The sequence below is a fragment of the Martes martes genome (genome assembly GCF_963455335.1).
Source record: "Martes martes genome assembly, chromosome: 3".
NCBI lineage: Eukaryota > Metazoa > Chordata > Mammalia > Carnivora > Mustelidae > Martes > Martes martes.
Genome location: NC_137890.1, coordinates 183,577,399 through 183,604,463, shown reverse-complemented (window position 1 = coordinate 183,604,463; position 27,065 = coordinate 183,577,399). Strand labels below are relative to the sequence as shown.

Below are 27,065 nucleotides of genomic sequence, written 5' to 3'. Positions count from 1 at the left end.
GTTGAGGAAAAAACCACATCTTGTTCATCTGTGTATATCCAGAGCTGAGCGCAGGTTGGCATATAACATATGTCAAGTACGTAATAAATGTTTAATTAGTTAGCTCAATGGTCAGCCAGAGACTTTAAGCAGGGGAGCGACTTGCAAAGACTTGGAACCAATAGTCATAACTCCTGAGTATCCAAAGGGGCTCCTATTAAACCAGGTTCCTGGGACACCTCAGTGGCTCAGTCAATTACGCATCCAACTCTTGGTTTCAGCTCAGGTCCTGATCTCAGTGTCAGAGGATCGAGCCCCATGTCAGGATCCATGCTCAGTGTGGAGTCTGCTTGAGATTCTCTCTCCCTCCATCGCCCTCCCGCTCCCCCACTCATCCTTACTCACGCTCTCTCTTTTACGATCTCTCTCAAATAAAAAAATAAAATCTTTTCAGAAAAATTGTAAATAAAAAATAAAAATAAATAAATAAATAGAACCAGGTTCCTAAATAGGAATGTTCTTTATAGGTGACTTTTTTGCATAGAACAGAACTAAGCTTCAGAATCCCACCAGGAAAGCTTGCCTCTCCGACCCTCCCCACACTCAGTGAGACCGGGGTGTCACTTCCTCATTGGTTGACATTGAACCTCACTAAACTTTCACTGAGCTGTGCCTTTTGGGTTGTTCTATTAGGCAGCTGCCCTCGTTCATATCTACACGGATGGCTCTGTATTGGTCACCCATGGAGGCAACGAACTGGGACAAGGTATTCACACCAAAATGCTGCAGGTAAGCTACATACAGTTAAGTCATTGATCTCTCTATACATTGTTGACATGACTGGCATTTGGCACTAACTATAGGGGAGATGATCAAACCCTAAGGTCTTGACTATTTGGTTGAAAAACTTCTTCCATAACAAATGGAATGTCTGAGGTAGCAGAAATCCCACGTATGTACCAATAGTCCTGGAGCGCGGCCAGGCTTTTGGGTGAAGGTTGTGGTTAGGGACAACACCACCAGTGAGCCCTGGAGCACTGTGGTAGGTGCCCCGTGCAGGCTTTACCTACAGCAAGAGTTTCCCAGCTTTGCTATTTTGGCCAGTATGCGTGATTTTTAAAGTTTGGACATTAGGTTGCTAATACACAATTTGGACAAGTAAGGACAAGGATGTCATCGGCTGTCACCACGTTATAATTTCTAAAGTGTATTTTAACACACGCACACACATATGCACAAAGTAGGAAGATAGGATCTCAAGAGAAAAAAGAGAATAATCCTTTACATTGAATTCATTTAACCATGACCAATTTATTAGATTACTATAGTACAGAGTTCAGCTCTTGACTCTCCAGCCCCTTAGCGCCTCTGGACTACGCCCCCTACATTCCACAGAGTCCTACAGGACTCCTCAATTATGGTACCTTGTAGCCCCATTTCCCTCCTTTCCCCAACTCCGGCCACAGATAGAGGCGCAGGTGCCAGGTCTCGCTGGTCACAGCTCCTGAACCCACCGGCTGCAGGGATGGGTCCGGGGGAGAAGCGTGGGACCAAGATCCTTTCCCCGACTGATGTGTCGATGCTGGCAGAAAAAGACTAGCGTTCCCTTACGGTGGCTGAGCTCCTATGCTGTAAGCCAGGGGTTGTCAGAGGCCCGTCTCCTGTGCCATCGAGCAAACATGCCTATTCTTGGAAAAATCAGCCATTGTACGAAGAAAAATAAATGTGAGAGGCAGCGAGGCAGTGAGAGGACCCTGAAGAGACCAGAAAGACTTCGATGCAGATGTATGTGACACTGGCTCCACCTGTCCTTCCCAGTGAGGCGACCCAATACATCTCTTGGGCTCTTCATCACCAAACACCAACAAAATTGCCCCCCCCTTTTTTTCTTTTCCCATTTTGCCTCTTTCTGGGGAAACTTAATCTTACAACAGCGTTAGTCTGTAGATTGGCACTTGGGAACAAGTCCGCAACTCCAGACGTCTGGAGAAAAGTGTTTTTGCCAAAACTAAAAGACAACAGAAACCAAAATCATGCTTTTTCCCTTCCTTCCTTCCTTCCCTCCCTTTCTTTCTCTCTTTTTCATTCTTTGTGATTAAATATCTTTCTTTCCACATGTGTCTGCTAGAGAACCTGGAAGAAAACGAGCAGAAAAGAAGAAAGCGAACAGCGAATACGGGAGGAGTATAAGCAGGAGGGAAAAAATAGAAAACAGAGGGGGAATCGAAAGATAAGGTTGGGATGAGGACAAGAGAGAAGACAGGTCCTCAAGGTCATTTGAAATTCGTCAGATTCTCATACCAACAGATTTAAGACCAACCTCTGAACCAGTCAGTCCAATCCCTCTCTCTCTGCCACTGTCACCAAATAAAACTCAGAAAAAAAAGAAACCCTTCATATGCTAAACACACTAACTTTGAATGGAAGAACCATTATGGAGTATTACCAAGAAAAGGCTTTAAAAATCAGCAGGGCTCTACTAAAAAGTGGTTTTAATTTTTTTAAGACACATTAATTTAGGCTTTCAAGGATACCAGGGATGTAATAAAAACAGTAGGATTTTTTGATTAAAAAAATGACTCACATCTTCCTAGAAGGCTTTGCCTGACTCGAAAATATTTGTTTTCCTCCCAGGTGGCCAGCCGTGAACTGAAAATCCCCATGTCCTCAGTGCACATCTGTGAGACAAGTACGGCCATGGTACCCAACACCGTCGCTACAGCAGCCTCCATCGGCTCGGACGTGAACGGCAGAGCCGTGCAGGTGCCTGCCCCCGCCTGTCCTTCCCTCCCGCACCTTGTCCGCACCACGGGCTCTCCTAGCTCGATGCAGACACAAGCAGTTGGCTTCAGAGAAGTCATCTTTGGCATTAAACACAGTCTCCGGATAACCAAACTGTCAGGAGAGCGTGCTCGTTTGAGGAGGGGACACGGAGGGGACACATAGACACGTAGTGACAGCGGCTCAAACACGGCAAAAGCTCCTTCCTTGCGCACAGAGCGGTCCAGAGGGAGCGCTGAGTCATTAGAGTACCCGGATTAATGGCAGGTCCTCCGCCTTCAGCATGTGGCTCTCAAGGCTGCCCTGAGCATCATCATCAGGGAGAAAGCACGGAGGGCAGACCGGGAGGAGAAGCAAGTCACTCCCACTAGTCATGGCCTGGCAGAACGAGTCTCTGTCATGTCTAAGTGCAGGGGAGGAGGGGTACACCCTAGGCCCAGCTACTGCGGAACAGGGGGAGAATGCTGTTTGGTGAATAAGCAGTCTCTGTCCCTGGGAGACACAGAGAGAGGAAATCTGGGTACCGAGTATTGCAGAGCTGGGCAGGTTTCCTCTGACACAAACAAGGTCCTGCAGGCAGGTAAGCAGGCAGAGCCCCAGCCCAGCAGGTATGGTTCAGTTGGAGTGTCTACATCAGTGCCATTCTACCACAACATTCGTGCTGATCCTTTGTACTTATTTTCTAACTGGTATTTCTTCTGCTAAGTTTTCACTTTTTCAGAATTGACTATGATTCCAGTATTCCTTAATTCAGAGACCTGATGGCATATACTTTTGAAGTAATGTCATGTTTCTGTTATAAACCTTTTCCATTGGGACGTTGTGGAGAGGCATATTCTCCGAACCCTGCACTTACGCTACCAAAAGGAACCGCTTTCAAATCCATCTGATCTCCACAGACACACTTGTTAGGGGCTAAAATCCAGAAGTTCTTTCACTCAGAACAAACGTGTAGGAAACTTCAAATTCTTGAGACCCAGTTTTGGGTAGGAACAAGCACAAGATAGGAATGCTCAGTGTATATGGGGGTCATCAACCCAAACTAAGCATTAGCCCATCTTCTAGAGTTTTGTGTTTCTGTGTTAAAGATCAGAAACTTTGCAGATCTAGACTATTATAAAGACAAATTTAGTTATCGTCTCACTTCACACCCAAAACCAAGACCTTCACTACAGTGGTTTGGGGGCAGATGGATAAACAGATGGAAAAATGGACAGAGAGTTGAATAATATTTCAGACCCACAGGGATATTGCTATGTTATTGTTGCAGACCTGAAAGCACAAATTAGAATGAAAATAAGATGTTTTGGGATACCTGGGTGGCCCAGTCGGTCAAGTATCAGCCTTTGGCTTGGGTCATGATCCCAGGGTCCTGGCATCGAGTCCGCATTGGGCTCCTTGCTCAGCGGGGAGCCTGCTTCTCCCCCTGCTTGCCACTCCCCCTACTTGTGTTCGCTCCCTCTCTCTCTAACAAATGAATAAATAAAACCTTTTAAAAAACAAATTAAATAAAGATACTATAACTTAAAGAAAAGATCTTTTGTTCCTTTGATTTTAATGGCTGGAAAATACAAAAGAAGGTATAAGTCGAAAATGTAAAAAAACAGAAGGAATTAAGAGCACAACTAGAAAGGGGACCTGAAAGTAGAAATTCAGCTGAGCCTGTATTTTTGTAGGAAGTGAACCAGGGAGGTTTAAAAAAAAAAAAAAAAACCAACCATGCAGTAACTGATACTCTCCTCAAGGTCAGGGACTGTGTCTTTATTGTCTCTGTGTTCCCAATGTATCAGTATCAAGCACTTTGCAAACATTCACCAACCTGATCAGTTATCAATTACTATTCTTCCACACAAATCCCAACCACCGGGTCCTTCTCTAATGAGGCTTCCCTTCTTTACCCCCTCAAGGATGCTTGTCAGATCCTTCTGAAACGCCTTGAGCCCATCATTAAGAAAAATCCAGAAGGTACATGGGAAGACTGGGTAAGTGTTCCACTCTGTTTGTGACGACACATGAGAAAACACTCCCAAGCAGGGCTGAGAGGATCACAGCAGCCTCTAGCTGCACCACGCACAGTTTTTCTGGGAGTGGACTTCGGCACAAGGGCAGGACCAGGAAAGCCTGACACAGCTACTCCATGCTGTATACCAGGTTCGTGTAAGAAAGCACATAGGGAACAGCATCACTGGGAGGAGGAACGGAAGCGTATGAAGAACACCCAGAAAGCCTTACCCACTCTGCTTAAATAAGAAGAGGAAAGGACTTGGCCTTCCTAAGCCCCACCCCCGCACCCCCCCACACACAACGTTGTTTTAAATGGGGAGGAGGAAAACCAAAAGGCCTAATTGTTATTAAACATGTCTCAAAGGAAATGACTCATCTAATCCAACTTTACAACATCCCTTCTTACCTCATTAGAATAGTTGTCTCACGCTCAAACTCTCATCGAGAGTCCTCACATTTAGAAACGAAGCCCCACAACACCTTGCGAGCTCAGCCCCTCCTCATGGATGTGCAGCAGGAACCTATTGTACTTGTTTAATTCGGACAACTCAACCCAACCAGAAGGAAACTGTTAGTGTACCAGCTGAGGGAAAAAGCATTACAGTGAATTCTATTACCGGTAACAAAGCACCAGCAACAATTACCAGATGTCAATTTTGACATAGGGCATATATTCATTTTCACCTCTCAGATGATGTGTCTATTTTGTTCTGACTAAATATGCCTGTTCTGCAGATAGAAGCTGCTTTTGAACAAAGAATCAGTCTTTCGGCCACTGGATACTTCAGGTAAAAATTACAATAATGTCTGAACGGAGCTGATAAAACATAAGGTGACCCAATTGCTCTGGGGCTTAGCTCCCTTATTTGTAAAACAAGTTTTTATTATGTGATCAGTGAGGTCCCCTCTAACCCTAAGATTATATGATTTTATGTAAGCCTTTGAACTATGTCCAAAGAAATGTTAAATAATAAAAATACCCTTATTGGGTAAAAAAAAAATTTAATATAACTTAGAACACCTGATCATCATTTACTATTTACTGTTGAGTAGTAGAAAATACCATCACTAGAATCAACTTCCAACTCGGTTTTACAAATCTCCCTCCCATTACCATAAAACCTCTCTGTTTTGAGGCTCCTCTCTGGGCAGGAAGAGACTCATAGGATGGTCACCAATCATCATTTGCTCAATTTCTGTCTGTGGGAGGCCCTCAGTCAACTCATGTTCATTGAATGAAGCACAAAGAGGAGAGCTGGCTGTCAAGTTCGGGAAGTGTATGACATCAGTTTTATAACCTAGTGAAACAAATCAGCAAACTAAACACACACATGCACAGAGAGAGAGAGAAAGAAAATAGTAAAGCAATTTTTTCATGAAGAAGGAAGTAAAGAAGAAGGTGACAGCCTAGCCCAGTGCCCTATACTTAACGAGCTCTAAATCTCCGAGTTCAGTTACCAAAAAGAGAGCAAATCAGCCCTCATTGTACATTAAGGCATTGAATTACATGCCCTTTTTTTTACCATCCCTGAATTATCATCAATTCCCTAGTTAGCGCAGCCTAGGGGGTCCCTTTGGGAATGCTGATAGAATCAGCTGAGGTCCTCAATCCACAGGGCTAAAGCTCAAACCCTAAACCATGGATACAAACACACTGGGAGGTCCAGACCAAAACAGTCTGTCGGCGTCTCTCTCTTTTTGGCATCCTAACTGTAGCACGAAGAGTGTCTTCTTTAAATGGAGGCACGTGAGAGTGCTGCTGTAATTAGCCAGGTTAGAAATACAGATGGCAGTTTAAAGGAGCTTAAAAAGCAGTTGAAATAACTATCAAGACAATAAAATACTATCATGACTTTTAAAATGAGTCAACATTGTTTGGAAACCCACCACCACCACCACCACAAGCTGATGGGCTTTCTTTCCTCCATCAGGGGCTACAAGGCCTTCATGGACTGGGACAAGGGAGAAGGAGACCCTTTTCCGTACTATGTCTATGGAGCAGCCTGTTCCGAGGTTGAAATTGACTGCCTGACGGGAGCTCACAAGGTCAGCCAAATATAACTTCCCTCTTGGCAAGTTAAAACACCAACCACAAAATTGTGCTATACGATAAATACTTGTAATTGTACAGTAAATTTGGTAATACTTGTACAACAAGAACAGGATTTTTTTTTTAGTTCCTTGGGAAGGTCTAGAGATCCAGCCTCATGCTGAATTTCCACTTAAAAAGGAAGGAATTGCTCCTGACAGTGGTTGGGGGTCACCAGATGTAAGGGGTAGGGGCATAGATGAAAGGGGTAGAGGGGGTCAAAAGGTACAAACTTCCAGTTATAAAATAATGAAGTCACGTGGATGTAAGGTGCAATGTGGAGACCACAGTTGATAATACTGTATTGCATATTTGAAAGTCGTTAAGGGAGTAGATCTTAAAACTCCTCATCACATGACAAAAAAATTTTTAACCATGTGTGGTAATGGTAACTATGTTAACTAGACTACTGTGATAGTCATTTTGTAATACGCACGAATATCAAATTGTTATGCTGTACACCTGAAACTAATATAAAGTCATATGTCCATTATACCTCAATAAAAATTAATTTAATTTAATTTTTTTTAATTTTTAAAGAAGTAGTCAAAAAAGAATTGCTCATGATAGCCTAAAATGCATTGTTTTTTATTCCATTTCAGGCAACAAAATTGCTTTCCAAAGTTTCGCCCCCCCCCCAAAAAAAAAAATGTCTGTTCCTAAAGTAAGGTCAAGTTATCTAATCCTAAAGGAATAGGTCATTTAGTAAATTGTCTTGAGTAAACATTTGAGAACACATAGCAATGTGATGTTTCTCTGAAGTCAATTATCCCAAGGATATTACTGTCCCTAACAAAACAGATGGGGGAGAGGTGAGAAAATACTTTTTATGTTTACTACCTAATCAAGCATCCTACTGGAGGCAGAATCATATTTAATCAAAAACTAACAACTTTCCAAAAAAAATGTTGACTTCCACCATAAAAGGTAAACCATGAATATACCTCAGGTATCGTTCTTGGAATAGAGAGATTACAGAAAACTTAAATAGAATATAGTGTACCCAGTAAGAGAATCTTAACAAATTGAGGGTTGCTGGAGGGGAGAGGGGTGGGGGAATGGGGTAACTGGTGATGGGCCTTAAGGAGGGCACTTGATGTAATTAGCCCTGGGTGTTATATGCAACTGATGAATTATTGAACTCTACATCTGAAACTAACAATACACTATATGTTAACTAGTTGAATTTAAATAAAATAAGTTATTTTTTTAAAAAAGAATACAGGGGCACCTGGGTGGCTCAGTGGGTTAAGCCTCTGCCTTCGGCTCAGGTCATGATCTCGGGGTCCTGGGATCGAGCCCTGCATCGGGCTCTCTGCTCAGCAGGGAGCCTGCTTCCCCCCACCTCTCTGCTTGCCTCTCTGCCTACTTGTGATCTCTGTCAAATAAAAAAATAAAATCTTTAAAAAAAAAAAAAAAGAACATAGAATAACCAAAGTATAGTAATTGTTAGGAAACACAGAATGGACCGATGACACATCTAAATTCCATATACAGATTATTCCAGCATCGTCTTGAACCATTCTTAGCTGAAATTAGAAATGGTTAATTTGGGGCACCTGGGTGGCTCAGTCAGTTAAGCGTCTGCTTTCAGCTTGGGTCATGATCCCAGGGTCCTGGGATTGAGCCCCACATTGGGCTCCTTGCTTGGTGGGGAGCCTACTTCTCTCTCTGCTTCTATCTGCTTGTGCTCTCTCTCTCTCTCTCTCTCTCTTACAAATAAATAAATGAAATCTTAAAAAAAAAAAAGAAATGGCCAATTTATGTAAAATAGGAAGGAATTTGCAAATACTGACTTGGAAATCTTATCAAAATGTCTTCTATTGCCCCATTCTTAGTAAATCTGTCCGTCACTTAAATTTTATATAAATAAGATAGAAAATACAGTAAATGAAGGGATGTCTGGAGAACAGTCGCCCTCCATTCTACTTGAGTTCACCCTTAGGGTACATTATCTCTCCATTTTCAATCTAGATCATTGTGAAGAAGTAAACTCATGAAATTAGGATCACAGATTGTTCATATGATTATTTTAAAACTGTGTTTCCTATGTTTTTCACATCATGGTACACATAGATAATGATAATATTGGCACAGCACAGTTTTTCAAACAAGGAACTCACGTTTGCAGGTGACCAGCCTGAGGATCCTGTCCCAGATTCGCAGAAATCCAAGTGTCAGTGTCCTGACACACCTGTAACCCAGCCAGGGCTCCACACTCAGTGGAAAGCTGTTTTTAAAGGTGTTTTGTTTTTTTTTTTTAAAGATTTTATTTATCTGACAGAGAGAGAGAGAGAGCGCATGAGCAGGGGGAGGGGCAGAAGGGGAGGGAGAAGCAGACTCCCCGTGGAGGAGGGAGCCTGACAGGGGGCTCGATCCCAGGAACCTGAGACATACCTGAGCCGAAGGCAGACGCTTACCGACTGAGCCAGCCAGGTGCTCCTGGAAAGTGTTTTTAGGAATCAACTAATTTTCTGGCCCTCCACCCCGAGGGTGGTGTTGCGAGATTTGTTACTAGCAAATAAAAATACAGGATGGCTGGTTAAATTTGAATTTCAGAGAAGCAGCAAATAAATTTCCAGTATAAATATGCTCGCTGCAGCACTAGGGACACACGTATTTTATCTGACAAGTCTAGCTGAAGGCTTTGGTATAAATCCCTGAAGAAACCAATCCCATGGGGATCTTCCAGAATTTGTGGTACCAGTAAAGTTAAAATCTGGTCGTCCCTGTGGCTTCCTTATTACTGGTTAAGGTTCAGCCATTGTGGTATCACTTCAGCCCGTGAAAGAGTTTATTCCTTGAAGAGCCAAACTTCTTTTAACTAAAGGGAGATCAGAGAAACTGAGTGGCAGGCCTGTTCCTGCTGGCTGAGCCAGAATGTGCGTCCGTCCCCTTAGTGCACAGTCATCTCTTCCCACTGCCCAACACCCTTAATGCAAAATATACCGGTTTTCTTTCTTTCTTTTTTTTTTTAAGATTTTATTTATTTATTTGACAGACAGAGATCACAAGTAGGCAGAGAGGCAGGCAGAGAGAGAGGGAGAAGCAGGCTCCCCGCCGAGCAGAGAGCCCAATGCGGGGCTTGATCCCAGGACCCTGGGATCATGACCTGAGCCGAAGGCAGAGGCTTTAACCCACTGAGCCACCCAGGTGCCCCAAAATATACCAGTTTTCAAGATGGAAATGAACTCAAGGCCCACTCTGAGATGTGTCTAACCTCCTCCCCTATCTGTTGAGAATAAATGAAGGCTGGTCCCAATGCCCATGGAAGGTGGTTTGAAAGGTCAACTTTTGGGGGCGCCTGGGTGGCTCAGTGGGTTAAGCCTCTGCCTTCGGCTCAGGTCATGATCCCAGGGTCCTGGGATCGAGCCCCGCATCGGGCTCTCTGCTCAGCGGGGAGCCTGCTTCCTCCCTCTATCTTTGCCTGCCTCTCTGCCTACTTGTGATCTCTATCAAATAAATAAATAAAATCTTAAAAAAAAAAAAAGAAAGGTCAACTTTTGAGTCAAAAGAGAACTGCCGACCCAAAGGGCTCGATAGAAAGGAGGAGCGCAGCTAGTAAGCCCACGCAGAGAATGCTGATATTGTCAGAACAAGCCCAGGATATGGGGGCGGAAGGAAAGTCCAGAGATAACCTGAGGTAGACCACTGGCCCATAAGACCTTTCTTTTTTTTTTTTTTTAAAGATTTATTTATTTATTTATTTATTTGACAGAGATCACAAGTGGTGGGCAGGGGGCGGGGGGCGGGGGGGCGGGGAGCAGGCTCCCCACTGAGCAGAGAGCCCGATGAGGGGCTCGATCCCAGGACCCTGAGATCATGACCTGAGCTGAAGGCAGAGGCTTAACCCACTGAGCCATCCAGGCACCCCACATAAGCCCTTTCTGTTTCTCCTTAACAACCCATCTGCCCGGGACGCCTGGGTGGCTCAGTGGGTTAAAGCCTCTGCCTTCAGCTCGGGTCATGATCTCAGGGTCCTGGGATCGAGCCCCGCATCGGGCTCTCTGCTCAGCGGGGAGCCTGCTTCCCCCCACCCCCCTCTCTCTACCTGCCTCTCTGCCTACTTGTGATCTCTGTCAAATAAATAAATTAAAAAATCTAAAATTTAAAAAAAAAAAAAAAAAACCATCTGCCCGAGCCCTGTGCCAACACATAAGGGCCAAGTTAGTGTGACGTTTCTCAGGGAAGGAAGGAGATTAACATAGTCAAAGGCAGTCTCAACATTCCCCTCCTGTGTTCCAAGATCTTTCATAACTCCAATTTCATACATGCCACTATGGCTACACGGTTTCCCCTGCAAAACGGCAATAATAGCGCCTCCAAGAAATCATCACGAGGATTCCGGGAGCTCGTGAAATGCAGCAGAACAACAAATCCAGGTTTAGAATCAGGTGAGCAACCAGGATCAATTATTCACTAAGCGACACTCAAAGGCACTCAGATACCATGGACTTTGGAGTCACTTAAAAGAAGTCAAAACCATGATTACGTAAGATCTTCTGGGGTCATGGCCAGCCCCAGCACTAAAGTGGAAGGGTTCGGCAGAGTTCTTCCCACCTCTAAAACTGAGGAGGTTCAGGGAGGGGGGATTAGCCAGCAGGAGTTCTGGAATAACTGGAGACCTGTAAATAAATCTTAAGATAGTCTTTTTAATTTAAGTTTTTAATGGTGAGATCATCTTCATTTTTGGCAGAAAATCAGAACGGACGTCGTCATGGATGCATGTTGCAGCCTAAACCCTGCCATTGATATTGGGCAGGTAGGTGCTGGCCCACGAGGATGGATGTCACTTCCTGAAAGTCATTCTGGGGTGGCCAAGTACTTCTAAAAGGCATACAGCGTCACAGAGCTCGACATTTTCTCCTTTCAGGTTGAAGGTTCCTTTATTCAGGGAATGGGCCTTTATACCACTGAAGAGCTGAAATATTCCCCAGAAGGTGTTCTGTACTCTCGAGGCCCAGACGAGTACAAAATTCCAGCCATCACGGATGTCCCAGAGGAGTTCAATGTCTCCCTGTTGCCATCATCACAAAGCCCACCAACCATCTATTCCTCCAAGGTAAGTACCCAAACACCTGCTGCTGTGCAGTGTGGTCCATCGAGCAGCATGTAAATGAAAGCAGGTGGACAAAAATAATCATAATCATGGTCATAATCATGCCAGCCTGTATCAGGAGCAAATGACAAGAGACTTAGAATTTGGAGAAGAGTCACCCAGGGATAAGTGATCTCTGCCCAGTGGCATTCCTTGGCCAAGGACTTTATTTGTTAGTATCCTCTTTCACTGGAAATGCTAAAATTCGGTGCAAAGTTCTGATTTGACAGAATAATAGTTTCACTTAAGAACCTTAAGGCTGAAATAGTAAATGGGATTGAAGGCGTCACACTCCTGACATCTTGGGAAGTTGCGGCAGCGTGGGAAGAATCCCGGACCGAGGCCGCCGCGGACCCGGGTTCCTACCCTCGCCTCACCAGCTCCCTGTGATCGCAGATGAATCGCTCACCTCTTGGGGGCTCAGGGTCCTCATCCATCCCCAGAAATGGATCCAGAACACTGGTTCTCCACTGTCCAAGGGGACATTTGGCAGTGTCTGGGGATAATACGGGGTTGTCACAACTGGGGTTGTGGAGCGAGGAGATGCTCGTACTCCGGGTAGAGAGGCCAGGGACGCTGCTAAATAAAGAGCCTTCAGTGCACAAGAGAGCACTCAGCAAAGGCTTCTCTGGTGTCAGGAAGCAAAGACACAAACCGTTAGTAACTGCTAACGTAGTGGAGTTGCAAATGAAAATAAAGGTCACCATTTACTGGCACGGCTGCATGGAGATTAAGAGAAAGTCACTCTCGGTAGAAACGTCCTTTAGGTTTGAGATGTATTGCTGAAACTTCCTTTCAGGGCTTTCAGGAGGCTTCTTACTAGGGGTGGCGAACTGATGTACAAGAAAATGAGCTCACCTATATCTGCTGGAATGTTCTCCTTTCCAAACTGGAGCGCACTGTCAGCCCAGGAACTTTCTCTGGGCGTGTGGTGGCGGGAGGTGGGGAGGTGGGGGGGTTGCAAATTTGAAAGGAAGGAAAAGCAGCATCCCCTTTGGATTCTCATTAGGCTGGAAATCACTGAAAGAGCAGCTTTCAGGCCACCAAGAGCAGTCGGACTGGGGACCCGTGAGTCCTGTGGCTGTGGCCAGCCATTCATAGGCAGATCCTGAGGAAAATCATGGGTTTACAGGCGCCGCATGGAGTGTACTGTGTAATAATAACAGGGACCAACCGAGTACCTGGCACTGTGCTAGGTGCTTTTGCACTTCCTGAACTTTACAACACCCTGTAATGTAAATATCATTGCCCGAATTTCACCGATAGAGGAACCGAGGCTCTGAGAGATACTCTCACCCAGAGAAATAGAGGAAGTAAGGGCCAGGATGCGAACTTCCTATCTCTAGCTCAGGGTTGCAAACTCGGGGCCCACTGGCTGAATGTAGGCTTCAGATGTGTTTTCTGTGACCCACACAGTGTTTTTTTTTTTTTTTAAATCGGGAGTTGTAGGGGCACCCGGGTGGCTCAGTTGGTTAAGTGGCCAACTCTTGATTTCAGCTCGGGTCATGACCTCAGGGTCCTGGGATCAAGCCCCACATGGGGTTCCGTGTTCAACAGCAAGTCTGCTTGAGATTCTCTCTCTCCCTCTCCTCGCTCTCTCTCCCAAGTAAATAAGTCTTAAAAATCAGGGAACTGTACATTAAAATAAGATTATCTAAATTCTCTTGAGAAATTGGATGATCTGGTAGTTTTGGTTATATTCTTAGAAGACATCAATTGCTAGAACTGAAGAACAGGGGCCCCTTTAGACAGGACCTGACAACCACGTCCCCATAATTCCCACTTTTCCTTGCTGTCTTTCAACTGCCCACATCATTCACTTATATTACCTGACTGTTCCCTGCAGGTGATAGGTCCTCACACCATCATTGGTACCCAAGTCTGTACTCTTCTTCTAGAGTACCCTACCTCCCCGGTGCTGGAGTCCTAACAAGGCATTTTTCTCTCACTCATGAAGTTGGCCATTGAATGTGCTTCTCTAAACAGGATACCACACAGGGCACCCGGGAGGCTCAGTCAGTCAAGCATCTATCTTCAGCTCAGGTCATGATCCAGGGTCCTGGAATCGAGTTCTGCATCAGGCTCCCTGCTCTTTGAGGAGTCTGCTCCTCTCTCTGTCCACCCCCGCCCCGCCACTCTTGCTCTCTAATGAGTAAATAGATAAAATCCTAAAAAAATAAATAAATGAATAATAGGATACCCCCCCACACACACACACACATGCATGCACCTACCTTTCCTATAGAACAAAGATTTAAAGACAACATTACAGATATAGGAAGTTCAGGGGGTACTGGGATTGTTATGAGTGCTCAAGCTTCATTCAGTCGATATGTCAGTGAACAAATTATTGAGAATTACTGTGAGCAAGACACTGTGCTAGACGTTAGGGATACAATGGTGGAAAAAGACCTGGGTCCTGAAATATAGTAGCTTGTAATCCAGTCTAGAAGATTCTACAACAAACATGCTCTCTTGCAGGGCCTGGGGGAGTCCGGTATGTTCCTGGGCTCATCTGTGTTCTTCGCCATCACTGACGCGGTAGCTGCAGCCCACAGGGAAAGAGGCATAGCCGAGGACTTCACAGTGCAGAGCCCAGCGACACCAGAATGGGTTCGAATGGCCTGTGCAGATCGGTTCACAGAGATGGTATGGAATTATTGATTATTTTCCTAAAAGGTGATTTTTCTATCTATTTCTTGACCTCTAAGGTAAATTCATAACCCAATCTGATCAAATTACAAGCTCAAATTATAAAATAAAAGCTAATCAGAGTACAAGAGGGCAAAAATAAATCACATGATACCTTTTTTATGTGTAGCAATTTTAAATTTTTAAAAAAGCATTTCCACATCTGGTGTGTGTTTGGTCGTCTCGGCAGCACTGAGGCGGGATGATTTATCACGCTTCAAAAACTAGTAGCTAAACAGCAAGCAACTGGATAGTGTCACTGAACTGTTGTAAATATTTCCTCCTCTGTCCTGCCTAATCTATCCTACTCTTCAAGAAAAGCAAACACAGAAACTACCCATGTCTCGCGTGGCTGCATTTGATAATGCATTGTCCATGTGCCCTATGAAAACACAGAGTACACTTTTCCTAGAAGAATAACAGGATCTTATTACCAGCTGCTGCTTGTGCATGGCACGACCGTGCCTGCCAGCCCAGGAGAGGGAGGACTGGGCCGTCACCAGCTACTTGCGCCCACACGCAGCCATCCCAACCCAAACCCCGACTGGTGCAAATACGTCCCCTCGGCAAGGTCATTGAGCCCACCTGTGCCCATTTCCTCCTAGATCCTAATATAAATAATAACACTAGTTAGCATTCATTGAGCACTGTCCTAAATATTTTACACAGATTATCTCATCAGTCATTTCCCTAACTCTATCAGGTACCTGGTATTATTTTCTTCATTTTACTGTTGAGGAAACTTTGCCCAAAGTCAAGATTCGAACCCAGACCGTCTGGCTCTAGTATAGTACGTTGCCTCTTAGAAAAGAATTGATTCTGTACCTCTTAAAAGAAATTTGTGTTTTCAGATCTATAGTGAAAAAAGCCTCAATACTTAACTGACCTCTTCAAAGCATCCAGCCGTAGAGCAGAAGAGTAATGTGACCCTAAGGAAGTGTCATCATGACACGTTTCCTTCCCTGCCACGATCCGGTCCTCTTCCCATCTCCAAATCTGACTCCACGTTTCTTGCGCTCCAGTCATACCCACCAGCCCGTCCTTCCCACCAAGTGTCCCAGCAACAGCTCTGACCCCGAGGCGGCCCCTCACCTGACTGCACCGACGGGTTACTACCGCCGGCCTCGGGTCGGTCCTGCTCAGCTGGCCACGGTCGGAACCGGCCTTCCTCCACGGCAGGGAGCCCTCCCTGCGCTGACCTGAGCCTCGAGGGCCCGCCTCGAGGGCCCGGTCGACCCCCTCCCAACAGCAGTGGTCACATGGTCACTGCGGAATCACTTGATTTCTACCCCAAAGCGTAAGCACTCCCAACCTTTCAAAAAATGTTCTCAGTCAGCTTTTGCAGTAATAAATATCCCTTCCCCAAATGGGGCAGATTAACAAAACTAAAAACACACAGCAGCAGGTTCTAATCTTCCTTTCTTGCCCATGTTTATCCTCCTCAGTCTTCAGATGGCCTGGCTCCCAGAAAGCGAATTCCTTCGCTTCCAGGTTTTGGGGCCGTTTTTAATAGTTGGGTTGTCTGGCAAAGTCAGTCTGTCACACGCAACGGTAAGAAGTGGATCACTTGGATTCCAGCTGCCATATTTTCTCCCAAGTCTGATGGTCTTTTGATAAGTCTAATTTAATATGTCTTTGTGGATATAACTCATCTACTAACGTGTATACCCATCTACTAATTAGGCACACCCATTATTTTTTTTAGACCCATTATTTTTTAAAGATTTTATTTATTTGGGAGCAAGGGAGTATGAGCAACTCTCACGAGAGCACAAGCTAAAGACCATGAGCCAGGGGGTGGGGGCAGAAGGACAGGGAGAAGCAGACTCCCCACTGAGCAAGGACCCTGATGCGGGGGGGGCTCCATCCCGGGACCCTGGGATCATGACCTGAGCTGGAGGCAGACACCTAAACCAACTGAGCCACCCAGGTGCCCCTTCGCGTTTTCTAAAACACACCTAAATAGCACCTCATGTTATAATCTAGATTTGGTATTATAAATCTCATTTTAGTAACACGTATTATTTTTTATCTTCATAAAAGTAACACACGTCCATTGTGGAAAAGTAAGAAATATGTTGCAAAGAATAAGATGAAAGTGAAAATCAGCCGTAATCCTAATAATCAGAAATAAGCATAAAAATTTGGTATTCAGGGACACCTGGGTGGCTCAGTTGGTTAAGCATCTGCCTTCTGCTCAGGTCGTGAGCTCCACATCGGGCTCTCGGCTCAGCTGGGAGACTGCTTCTCCCCCTGCCTCTGCCTGCCATTCCCCCACTTATGCTCTCTCTCTCTCTCTCTGACAAATAAACAAATATAATCTTTTAAGAACTTGGTATATATATATTCATATACACTTGTAATTATCTTTTTTTTCACTTATAATTATCTTTTAAGTCATAATTATTTATATGTACCATTTACCTTATGTAGTACTCATTTTCCAAAATTGAGATATCCCTGCCATCAATGGTTAAAAAGATCTGGACAGTATCATTGGGTGTGACTCCATGATAAGAGCAAGGCTTCTTCAAATTCTTGACAACACTTCAAGGATTCAAGAGTTTCTCTGTTCTGACCTCCAAACACTAACAGCAAAGGGATACCCAGAAGCCAGCCTTGAGTGGGGCCAGCGTTGAGTGTGGCCTCCCAAGAGGAGCAGAGAGGAGGAAGTCCTGACTCTTGGCTTAACAAAGAGGACAAGAAACACACGAAATACAGATTCTGTTACTTCCTGTCACAGGACAGGGCAATGCTCCTCTATCCAAATTGTACTGCAAAGCAGGTGCCAGACCTTGCTCAGGGGACTGGGAATTCAGAAGTGAATGAAACAGAGAGCAGGCTCTCCCTTTGTGGTGCTTCCTTTCTGGAGACCCTAAGCACCTTCCATCTCTCTAGTCTGGGTCGAAGCAGCCTCTTTGCCGGCCTTCCCATTCCTAGTGCAGCCAGAAAGTCCTGGTGTGACAAATATGACCACGTCACTCCAGCACGTACACAAGGTGAAAATTTCCCGTTGCTCCTCGGATAAAGATAGATCTTTTCAACTTGCCCTCCCAAATCTGTAAACCTGCAACGTCCAGCATAGCCAGCCTCACCCTCTTCTCCAGCTCTGCGTGGTGCCCTCCCCTGCCTTCCCTCTTCACGCTTGCCGCCTTCTGTTCTGTTCCTCCTGTCAAGGGCAGGGGCCTCCACCAAGCTCTGTCTTTGGCTTGGCTAATCCTTACTCACTTTTCATAGTTTAAATCAAATTCAAGAAATCAATTCCATACTTTCCTTCTTGTGTATTTTGAGGTACTGGGAGTATACTCGTGAACCAGACTCACACATACCTGCTCTCGAGTTGTTTACAGTGTAGCAGGGGAGAAAAGCAAATAATTATCATGAATTATAGGTGCTAAGCTGACTGTGGGTTATGCCTGTGCATCAACAGAACAAAACTTTTCTAACTTAGCCTTAACCTTTTCTTAAAGTTAAAGAGGTCATAAATTTGGCCCCGGCTTTGATCATTCATCATGCAATCATTTATTCATTTTTCCATGCACAGCATATAATATGTATGTGTTAATCAGCTCTGTTATTAGTAACATCATTCATTTCATTCAACAGTAGGCTATTAGTACTTAAGTTTCGGGGTAGTCAAAATTATAAGTGGATTTTCGCCTTCACGGGGGTCAGCACCCCAGCCCCCACGTTGTTCAAGGGTTGACTGTATATAATGATTCACCCTGGCATATAACACTGTACTAGGCAAAACAACAAAAACAAAAACAAAAACAAGTTTTTTTTAAGAAACAGATATTAACACTCCTAGTATATTTGGCCTTTGAATTCTGTTGTCCAAACACAATTGTTCCGACATATAAGAAGGCAAGAGGTTCAGAAGTTCTGTGTACCAGAACATGAACATTGGAAAGTCTCAAATCGCCTCTTTTAATAACCTCCTTATAACCATAAGGTAAATAACAGCTGGGCTATATCTATTTCTTAAACAGAAATGATGGCCAAACCCTCAGTACTTTTCCTTTGGAATTAAATAAAATAACACAAGTAAAAATATTGTGTAAATATAAGTCACTCTGTAAATATTGAAGTGAAGTTTCCACCAAAGACCCATAACTATTCATGAATTTCTTCAAAATATGCCCCTCCCAAAGGGCTTGAGAAGAGTTTCTACATTAAATCAAGTTGACCTGCTCAATCGAAAAAATCTACCCTTAACACTAGCAGCCTCATTTTCACAGATAAGTAGTTTTAAGTTTCAACAAAAAGCAGGCCAAAAAAAAAAAATCTTCAATTTGAACAATCATTTACTATATCAAAGATTGTTTACATCTGTGGTTTTGCTTATCTTGATCAGAGTTGTTGATTGTTGTTTTTATCCACGGGCCGTTCCTTGGTGCTCAGCTCCTGGTCAGAACTCATCGCTGGTGGTAGGTTCTGCTCTGAGCCCAGCAGAGCAGCCTGGCTCAGCCAGTCACAGCCAGAAACATCATCCCATATATTCCCTTTTTGGTGACAGGAGAAAGAAAAATGTATTTCTTGGAAAATGTGTTTTGTATAGTCATTTAAAATTCCACAAGGGGGAAAAAAGGACATTTCTCTTGACGATATATAAAAAATACCTAATTAATACTTTCAAGTTAGAACTTTTCCTTAGAAACGGTGATTTCATCCAAAAAAAAAACAAAACAAAACTTTAGGATTCAGAGACATGAAGAGCTCCACAGCTTTAAAAATTAGAAAAACCCTGCCTTGAAGAATTTGGCAGTAGGACAAATACAAAAACCTTGTTATCACTAGCAGCAAAAAGTATTTATGAAAGCAGCGACAACACCGTGGCGTGTGGGGACTGCCCCCGTGGGAAGCCACGTAAAGCCAAGGAACAGATTCGGTTTCTGTCTCCTGGAAGCTACAACCCAACACCCAGCTGACAAGCAAGTATCTCGACGGGTTTCAGTCCCCCCCACCTTCTGAAGGGGCAGCTTTATCATGCTGACTCCTAAGGAAGGCTCGCGACCACAACAGGTGGCTATGTCGTGGGTTAGGCTGGGGCCGGACTGTAGAGCAAGTTCACGGGCACCGGTCTACAGCGAGAGGACCGGTTCCCGTGAACTGTAGACCGGTGCGCAGCGCCGACGGCCGTGCCTGCCCTTCCTCGGTGCGGCGGGCGGGCGTGTGCTCCTGAAGGCTCTGCAAACCCTAACCCCGCCGCCTCCCACCTGCTCCCTTCCCTGCGCTGCACTAGCACCGCGCCGCCCCCCTGCTTCATTTTCCCTTCCTGCTTCGTTTGCTTCCCGAGATGCCCAGACTGAGCGAGAGCTGGCAGCATTAGAAGCGCCACCTGCTTAGCTGAGCCAAGGGAGCCGCTCCCGCCAGAGGAAGGACAGACACGTGAACATTTTCTGCGCCGTCAGCGGCCGGGTTTGCCCGCGCTGCCCTCGGCTGGTTTGTCCCCAAACACTAGTCCTCAACCGCATACCCTGTGCTCTGGCTCACATTTCTCTGAGCAGAGGGAGAGGTCCTGCCCGTCCCCCAAGATTGTGTTCTGCTCCTTTGTAGTGCTGGAACCTCCCCCAGCACATGTAGAAACGCGCCTTCCGCATCCCGCTCTGCTGAAAGCTCAGCCGCACACACTTGGCCAGGCCTTCAACGCAGCCCGGACACACCTCGGCGCCGTGGGCCCTGGGAGCTGGAGCACAGACGCAAACGCAGACTCAGGAGCAGACTCGTGGTGGAGGCTCCCGGGGGGCCCTGCTCAGAGCGCTGTCCGCCGTTCCGTCCCTGTGACGTGCACGCGCGCGCGCGCGCACACACGTACTCACGTGCACACATGCTCAGACGGGCCCGTGCCCTCGCGTTCTTCATCACATTCTCCTCCTCCCTGCCTCTCTGTGCATTTTTGTATCTAAAAGCTCTCGTACCTGGTGTCAGGAAGTTACCTCCTCCCGCTGAGAGAAGCGGAGGAGGAAGAGAGGCAGGCACAGACCTGAAAGGGAACGGGGCCGGGCTGGGTGCAGAGAGGGAAGCAAGCAGAGCACAGTGTGAAACGGGCCAGAGGCAGCAGCTGAGCTAGCGGCGGACAGGAGCTGCCCTGGAGTCAGAAGGCTGTGCGCAGGAGCCCTAGCTCTGCCTTTAGTGATTTACATGATTTCTCTGATCGTTCTGTTTCCTTATCTATGAAAGGGAGGGGAGAGGTATGCGGAGAGAATAACTCTAATTACTTGACAGCATTGTAGTCAAGAGTGATTAAGATAACGCATGAAAAACACTTCACAGTTGTCACACATAATGGTCAAGGCACACTGACCACGAGGACGGTGATGGTGATGATAACGAGGATGACTTGAGTTGGAAGTACCCACCGCCACCTTCAGATTTAACGGTTCCCAGACGGACTCACAGAACTCAGAAAAGCTGGTATACTCACGGTTATGGTTTATTGCAGTGAAAAGCTACAGGCTGACATCAGCGAAGGAAAAAGGAACATAGGGCAGGGTCCAGGACAGACAGGCACCCGCTTCCAGTTGTCCTCTCCCAGGGCAGTCACACAGACAACACCTAATTCTCCCAGCAATGATGGGTGAGAAGGTATACAAGGCATTGCTAACCAGAAAAGCCTACCTGAGCCTTTGTATCCAGAGTTTTTATTAGAGATCAGTCAAGTACACACCAGTTGTCTGCATCCGACCTTAGTTACTTGGTGTCCAGACCTTCCAGAGGTCAAATGATGCCACATGGCTCAAGGTCCGAGGTAAACAAAGACATCTTACCAGGTGGCATTTTAAGGCCTTTGGTGTTACCTCCAAGGAGCTGGTCTGGGGCTAAAGCTTCTTTTGAAATGTGCCAGTTTTGGACAAGCCAGCCCGCTGACTTAATGCTTTACTGCACGATGACGACGGTAAAGAGTCCTGCATCGATAGCAACTCCCCATTGCCACTAGACCTTGAGACCAATGAGACTGGGCCAGATACAGCTCAGAAGCTGAGAGTTAATGAAAAGCAGAATTGCTCTTGACAGTCAGAGTGAATATTGCCTTAATGAAGAAGGGGATGATGGCACCAGGGAAAGAAGATAAAGGGGAGATCTCCAAAGCCAATGGAGAGCAGCTTAAGTCCCAGAGGTGGGAGGCCTTGGAGACCCCCTCTCCCAAAAAAGTTAGGTCCTCACTCCAAGAGCTAGGGAGTGGGTGAGACTCAAGAAGGCTGGGAATGACTGTGTTCCGAAGCAGAGGGGCACCCTGGTAGGTCTGGTGAAAAGAACTGGAAGCAGGTTTTGGAAAAGAGTAAAAATTCCATTCCCTTTAGCAGAGGAGCTGACCTGAATCCACCTCAGACCACACTGAGGAGCTTTGTCCGAGGCTTGCCCAGCCCAGGTGCACCAGGCGGATTCTAGACGAGGCAGCCAAGCAACTCCCCAGCCCGGTCAAGTGGAGAAGGCGGGAGAAAGGCAAACCGAGCCTCCGTTTACATTTCAATACAGACTAAAAGCAAACAGAGCAGAATTTGTAGAGATAAGAAGTTAAAAGTTGTGTTTTGCTTGTTTTTGTTCATTGTCTTTTTGTATTTCTGTGAAAGAAATATCCAGAGAAAAGCTTTTCGGAATCTTCATAACTTTCCATTACTTATGGGAAGTTTGTTTTTGTTTTGTCTTGAACACTTTTGTAACTAAAAGTCATCTCTCTAAACAAAAACGGAGGTGAGGAGGGAATAGGGGGGTGCGGGGGTGGGGGGGTAGATACCGCCTCTTTGCCAGACCTAAGAGGGGGAATTCCCAGCAGAGGACTCAGGAATTGAGGAGCCCAAGGAAGAAGGATAAACAAGTTAAATTCTTGGGGCTTGTAGCCCAGGATAATAAATGAGCCCAGGGGTTAATTAGCAAAGGCGCTGTTCCACACAAATCATACGTGTGGCTAAAGGTGTAGACAAGGCTGTTCTCAGATCACTGCAGAAGAGACCAAGTCTGTAGGCTCCCATGCAAACAACTCTCACCTAACCACTCTCTCCTTCCCACAATCCTCCCCCAAACATTTCCTAGGATATATCATTCTCAGGGGCACCTGGGTGGTTCAGTCATTAAGCATCTGCCTTCAGCTCAGGTCATGATCTCAGGATCCTGGGATCCAGCCCCACATCGCGCTCCGTGCTCAGCAGGGAGCCTGCTCCCCCCCCCCCCCCGCCCCTCTCTCTGCCTGCCTCTCTGTCAAATAAATAAATAAAATCTTTAAAAAAAATTTTTTTTCAAAACCTACAGATTCAAGGTAGTTTTTTCTGATGAGCTATTGCAATGGCATTATGGCATTAAGTATTTTATTTACTTTCTTTCTTAGATCCCAAGAGATGACCCGAAGACATTTAAACCTTGGTCGATCCCTATAGCATAACATTGCTGTCATTTCTTAAAAGGTAAGAATATTAAGCTGAAAGATAAATTACTCAGAAAGAGAAAAACATCAGCCGGTTGACTAGTTTTCAAACTGTATTCCAAGGAAATTTAGGATTGCACAAATGTATAAATCGAGTTTCTTTTTTTTTTTTTTTAAGATTCTTTATTCATTTGAGAGAGAGAGAGAAGGAGCAAGGGGAGGGGCAGAGGAAGAGGGAGAGGCAGGCTCCCTGATGAGCAGGGCCCCTTGCCACCCAGAACCCCAGGATCATGACCTGAGCCCAAGGCAGACTTTTAACTGACTGAGCCACCCAAGAGTCCCTCTAGTTTCATTTTTAAATCTTATCCAACATTTTAACACTAAATGAATGCATGCTCTGGATGCTGACAAGGAAAGTCAGGGTACTTTACACACACACAAAAACCCAGCAACTTTTCATTTTCTTCTCTTTTTAAAATATTTTTATTTTTAGGTAATCTCTACACCCAGCATGGGGCTTGAACTCACAACTCACGTTGTGACAAGAGTCACATGCTCCATGGACTAAACCAGCCAGCTGTCCCAGTTTTTCTTTTCATCTTTAAATAAAATAAAATGAGAGAGCTGTGGATTAAGATATTTTAAAGATCCTATTCCCTGATTCTTTTGAGAATTACTTATATCTTGAGTGCAAAACACCAAATTAAAATCAATTGCTTCCCGCATTTATAATTAATTAGTGCTATTTAAAAGAGGTATCTAGTTGTATTCGTTGAGTTCAACTGCTACAATTTTGTAGCGCAGCTTAACCCAAAACCTGGAGTACTGAAGGCTTTGGAGCCCGGCCACCAAAACCGCCTGGGAGATATATGCTGACAAAAAGAAACATACTTTCATTGTTGGAAAAGTAAACCGTTTTCTACACACTTACTAGGCAACATTTTCTAATGCCTAATATGAAAGCAGAGTTGAGAACTACATCGTAGACTCAGAGAAAAAAATTTTTTCATCAAACTCTAATTTTCCAATTAAATGTCTAAAACAACCTACACGTATTAACAGATACGTTTAATTCCATTTTGCTTTGTCACATTAAGAACTTGCATTGATAGTTTTGCTAAATCAGACCAAACAATTGGTGAGACTTTTGTTTCTCTTTTCACAATAACAGCAAAAATCAAAATAGTCAACATTTAAAATTATATTTTAAATCATTATAAAATAGTAATTAAATAACATGCACCCACGTATAGAGGGCAGAATACCTAGCTCCTAGCCCTTTAATTATTCTCTCTCTCCCTACCTCTGTTGTTCCAAGTACTAAAATGTGGATATGATGGCAAATTCACTCTACTCTCTGTATAAAACAAGGTTTGTAAAGGGCACCGCATTGTGCCTGACACTAGTATTCAATCAAGGAAAGCTGCACACACACACACACACACACACACTCAGATATGCTAAGCGCCAAACTTTAACAAATTGGAGACCACCAGTGAATGAACTGGGTTGTCAAGTTTTTGTACAAACTTCAACATAAAGGCCATCCTCAGAGCGCAAGAGAAACTTAAAAAGACAAAAATCAAAATCAAACCCCCAAAATCTCTTTGGCTGCTTTACCACTTACAGCTATTTTTTGTGTCCAAATGATCCCCGTGCTGCGCAATTAAAATAAAGATGTAGATATAAATTGCATTCTGAGTCTTTAACTGTCATCCTTCACCTGTATTTTCAGATTTTGGCTTTCTTCAAAGTAGCATCATTGTTCTCACATATTTGCTTTATAAGCAAAAGTTAAAACACTGACCTTCTTAAATTTATACCACACTAAAATTGTGTGTGTGTGTGTGTGTGTGTGTGTTCCGACAACATTTTAAACCTCTGCTGAAAATGTGTGACAATCTCTGAGCTCCTCCAGCTTCTCATTTATTTTATAAATGAAGACACGGGAGCCAAGGAAGAGTAAGAACGACCTAAATGTACTTATTCGTATCTATAAAGCTTCACTGGTGCATCCAATTTTACAACTATTCATTGTTTTCCTTATAAGCAAAAGTTGGGGGATTTGCACTCTTTTATAATTATTCTTTTTTTTTTTTCCAGGTGTTTCAATTTTCACAAGTGAAAAGGTGATTTGTTAATCCCAACTGATATTCTTATACTGTTGTGGAAAAAAGACACAAATTTTAGAAACATTATTCAAGTTTGATTAGGTTAAAGATGAATCATTATTTATAAATTATTTACTTAGACTTTCTAGGCTAGAGGCCACCAGACCAACTTTGCAATAGCCACAGCAGCCAAGTTTAAGTTTGATTTGTTTCTGAAGATGTCATGTAAATATTGCTCTAAAAGCAAATTGTTTCTTTCTGTGTCCATCCGGTCTGACAGGACTAGTAATGCAAGTTACAGACCTAGAATGAAAGAGGCTCCTCGGTAAATAAATACATGATTACTTTTCCCAGGGATAAGTTCGATTCAGTAGCCACAGATAGGAAGACCGCAAAAGTTCTGCAAGGTTTTGTTTTGTTCCTACGGTGAATTAGCTGTGGGTCTGTGCGTGTGCATCTGACAGCAAAAGAGTGGTGTTTTACTCATGTACGTCAGCTATTCGACTGGTTAACATTATTTTGGAATTTGGAGAGAAAAGGCAATGTCAAAACGTTTTCAATATATTATCAGATATATCATACCTTTTTTTTTTGTCTATAAAAACACCTGATCTAGTAGCAGTTTCAGAAATACTTCACTGCTCCGTTTCCCATATATTGAAGGGACTAACACAGAGCAAAAGAGTTCTAAATTGTACATTGTAGTTTAAAACATAGGGGATGCACCCAGTTCCCTTACTCTGACTTTTGGAGGCCATCGGAGGAGGAGAAACCAGAATACAAGTAGGCCTTGTTTTGACCAGGAAGTCAGGAGGTAAACTGACATTCTGTCAGCCAGAATTTGCATGATAAAGTCACCGAGCCAACGGTCCCCGGTGACTCCGGAAGTGAATGAGGGAGGAGGGGCTGAGCTGAGAGCACTGGGTGAAGGGTGGGAGGAGGCGAAAATCGGGCTTGCCCTAAAGGGAGCCTGTAGGTCCCTGGAGGCAGTGAGCACATCTGGTTGGAGCGACTGGGATCCAGCTGTGTGCAGGCCTGTCCGCTGACTTTGGAGGCTTCACTAGGCGGCAGGGGTCTAAGGGAAGAAGTGGGACTGGAGCCCAAAGAGAAAGGAGACTACGACAGAAGGGTCATGGGCAGGACAAAAAATTATGCAAGATTTTTGCACACATAAGCAGAAGGGCTTGGGAACTTAGTGGGAGTAGCCAGGGCAAAATCAGTTGAAAGTTAACAAAAAAAAAGTTTTGACTCTGAAAACTAGAACCCTTAATTGTGTAATCTAATGTGAATATAAGAAATTTATTTGGGGGCACCTGGGTGGCTCAGCTGGTTAACTGTCTGCCTTTGGCTCAGGTCATGATCCTGGGGTCCTGGGATCAAGCCCTGCGTGTGGCTCCCTGCTCGGCAGGGTGCCTGCTTCTCTCTCTCCCTTTGCCCACCCCCACTTGTGCTTGCACGCTCGCGCTCGCTCTCTCTCTCTGTTAAATAATAAATAAAATATTTTTAAAAAATTTTTTTATCATCTGTATCATTTTAAACAGTGGTAAGTGTTATTCATATTTTGTAAAAATTTGGTCTGTTGGGGCTAAGGATGGTTAGTTACTAGGCATTTATTTTCTATTTGTCACAGTTGAGAACTCGAAAGCAGCAAAAATAGAAGGGTCCGTATGAAAATTACTTTTGTGAGTTGACGCACAATCTGAACGGCATGGATATCAATCAAATACTTTTTCAAAAAGGCTCCTTTGAAACCACATACTTGAAACCAGTTCTTTGGGCTCTATTTAAGCATCATTAAAGGATAGTTACTAGATTTTTTTGAATTAACAATATGTTCACACAGTTCAAAAATATAAAAAGGTATATAGTGTAGGGACTTACTCTCATACCATCCCCACCCAGCCAATTCTCACACAAGCATGAAATATAACCACTTTCTTAAACAAAAGA

General features: G+C 44.5%; 1 protein-coding gene across 1 annotated transcript in view; it reads left to right on the top strand.

Moving 5' to 3' along the window:
• The window catches only part of LOC308340042 (aldehyde oxidase 2), a gene marked incomplete at its 5' end in the record, with an annotated part of 79,919 nt that extends 53,298 nt beyond the window's left edge, over positions 1-26,621 (top strand). The window contains 10 exons of the mRNA XM_080799195.1: positions 673-768; positions 2,614-2,742; positions 4,668-4,742; positions 5,500-5,552; positions 6,696-6,810; positions 11,550-11,615; positions 11,727-11,915; positions 14,433-14,600; positions 22,969-23,044; positions 25,108-26,621. Coding sequence (XP_080655321.1) covers positions 673-768; positions 2,614-2,742; positions 4,668-4,742; positions 5,500-5,552; positions 6,696-6,810; positions 11,550-11,615; positions 11,727-11,915; positions 14,433-14,600; positions 22,969-23,022 — 945 coding nt within the window. The 3' untranslated portion in view covers positions 23,023-23,044; positions 25,108-26,621. The remainder of the gene's footprint in view (positions 1-672; positions 769-2,613; positions 2,743-4,667; positions 4,743-5,499; positions 5,553-6,695; positions 6,811-11,549; positions 11,616-11,726; positions 11,916-14,432; positions 14,601-22,968; positions 23,045-25,107) is intronic.
• Between the last annotated feature and the right edge of the window lie 444 nt (positions 26,622-27,065).